The sequence below is a fragment of the Populus alba genome, chromosome 1 (genome assembly GCF_005239225.2).
Source record: "Populus alba chromosome 1, ASM523922v2, whole genome shotgun sequence".
NCBI lineage: Eukaryota > Viridiplantae > Streptophyta > Magnoliopsida > Malpighiales > Salicaceae > Populus > Populus alba.
In genome coordinates, this window is record NC_133284.1 from 29,149,260 (window position 1) to 29,150,915 (window position 1,656).

Below are 1,656 nucleotides of genomic sequence, written 5' to 3' on the forward strand. Positions count from 1 at the left end.
TAACAGGTCCCTGCCGGCCGATGTTTCTTCGAATAAAAACAGAGGAAACATGGAATGGACTCAAATCTCTCTCTCTCTGTATCTCCGTATACGAAATTTTTAGTCAATTTATGATCTTACCCAATTCCTCAATTCTTGAGATTCAAGCCTTAAAGTGGAGCCCAGGTATAACCATCGTTCCCTTCTATTTTGTTTCCTGGATGTCTTTTGGATTTTATGAAATGGGTTTATGGCATGGTTCCACAAAAAAAAAAAATGCTCGATCAAACATTTTAATTTCACTGGCTGGCCAGTTACCTTACTTCTATGTTTGAATTTCTTGGTTAGACAAATTTTGCTGGTTTCTCCATGGTGGTTTTTCCAAAATGTTAGGTTCCATTTTTTAGCTTGTGATTTGGAGAAATAAATCACTCGTATTGCTTACCTGTTTGCGGAGCCAGTTAGGCAATCGCATATTTTAGATAATTTTGTTAACATTTTCTTGTTTGTCTCATTGAATTGATAACATCTTCTCTAAGCAGATGGAACATGACGGAGTCTCCATTTTGAGATCAGAAGACCAAAACGATATTGAGATGGCTGCTATTGCATCCGAGGAAAAAGTCATCCTTCCCATTGAAGCACAGCTGACGTCTGTTTGTATCTTCCCCAAACAAGAAAATTTCACTGTGGAATCAGAAGAGAGATCAAAGTCAGCAACGAAACTTTCTGGACTCATAATCTTTTATTTAATAGTTATGGCAGTAGAAGTTGTTGGTGGAGTGAAAGCCAATAGTCTTGCCGTTATTACAGATGCTGCACATTTGTTGACTGATGTTGCTGGATTCTCTATTTCCCTTTTCACAGTGTGGGTGTCGGGTTGGAAGGCAACATCACACCAGTCTTTTGGATACAGTCGTCTTGAAGTTCTGGGTGCCCTTCTCTCTGTTCAGCTCATATGGCTGATTTCTGGTGTTTTAATTTATGAAGCTATTGATAGAATTCTTCACAAAAATGCAAGGGTGAACGGGGAACTAATGTTTGCAATTGTTTTGTTTGGATTTATCATTAATTTTATCATGGTCATGTGGCTGGGTCATGATCACTCTCACCACGCATGCCATGATCACAATCATGATCATACTCACAACCACGAGGGCGAGGACAAATGTGCAACATATGAAGGGGAGGAGACTAAGCTGGTACCAGGTACCCCAGCAAAGACAAAGATTTGGAACATAAATATCCAAGGGGCTTACGTCCATGTCATGGCTGATCTAATTCAGTCTGTCGGGGTGATGATTGCTGGAGCAATTATATGGGCCAAGCCAGATTGGTTGGTGGTTGATCTTCTCTGCACTCTACTCTTCTCTACTTTTGTTCTGTTTACTACTTTACCAATGCTTAGAGATATCTTCTGTATACTAATGGAGAGGACACCATATGAAATCGATGTTGGCAGGCTGGAGAGTGCTCTGAAGTGTATTAAAGGAGTTCAAGATGTTCATAACCTGCATGTATGGTCCATAACAGCAGGGAAGTTAGTATTGTCTTGCCATGTCATGGCTGAGCCTGGAGCCAGCTCTCCTGAAATCCTTCGTAAGATTGGGGAATATTGTGAGAAAATGCACAGAATTCACAATATAACAATACAAATTGAGTAGTAGCTTTCAGATC

General features: G+C 40.1%; 1 protein-coding gene across 1 annotated transcript; it reads left to right on the forward strand.

The window, feature by feature from the left end:
- LOC118032999 (metal tolerance protein B) lies at positions 1-1,656 on the forward strand. Its single transcript, XM_035037825.2, has 2 exons — positions 1-165; positions 522-1,656. The coding sequence occupies exon 2, from the start codon at positions 522-524 to the stop codon at positions 1,641-1,643; it is 1,122 nt and encodes a 373-aa protein (XP_034893716.1). The 5' UTR covers positions 1-165; the 3' UTR covers positions 1,644-1,656.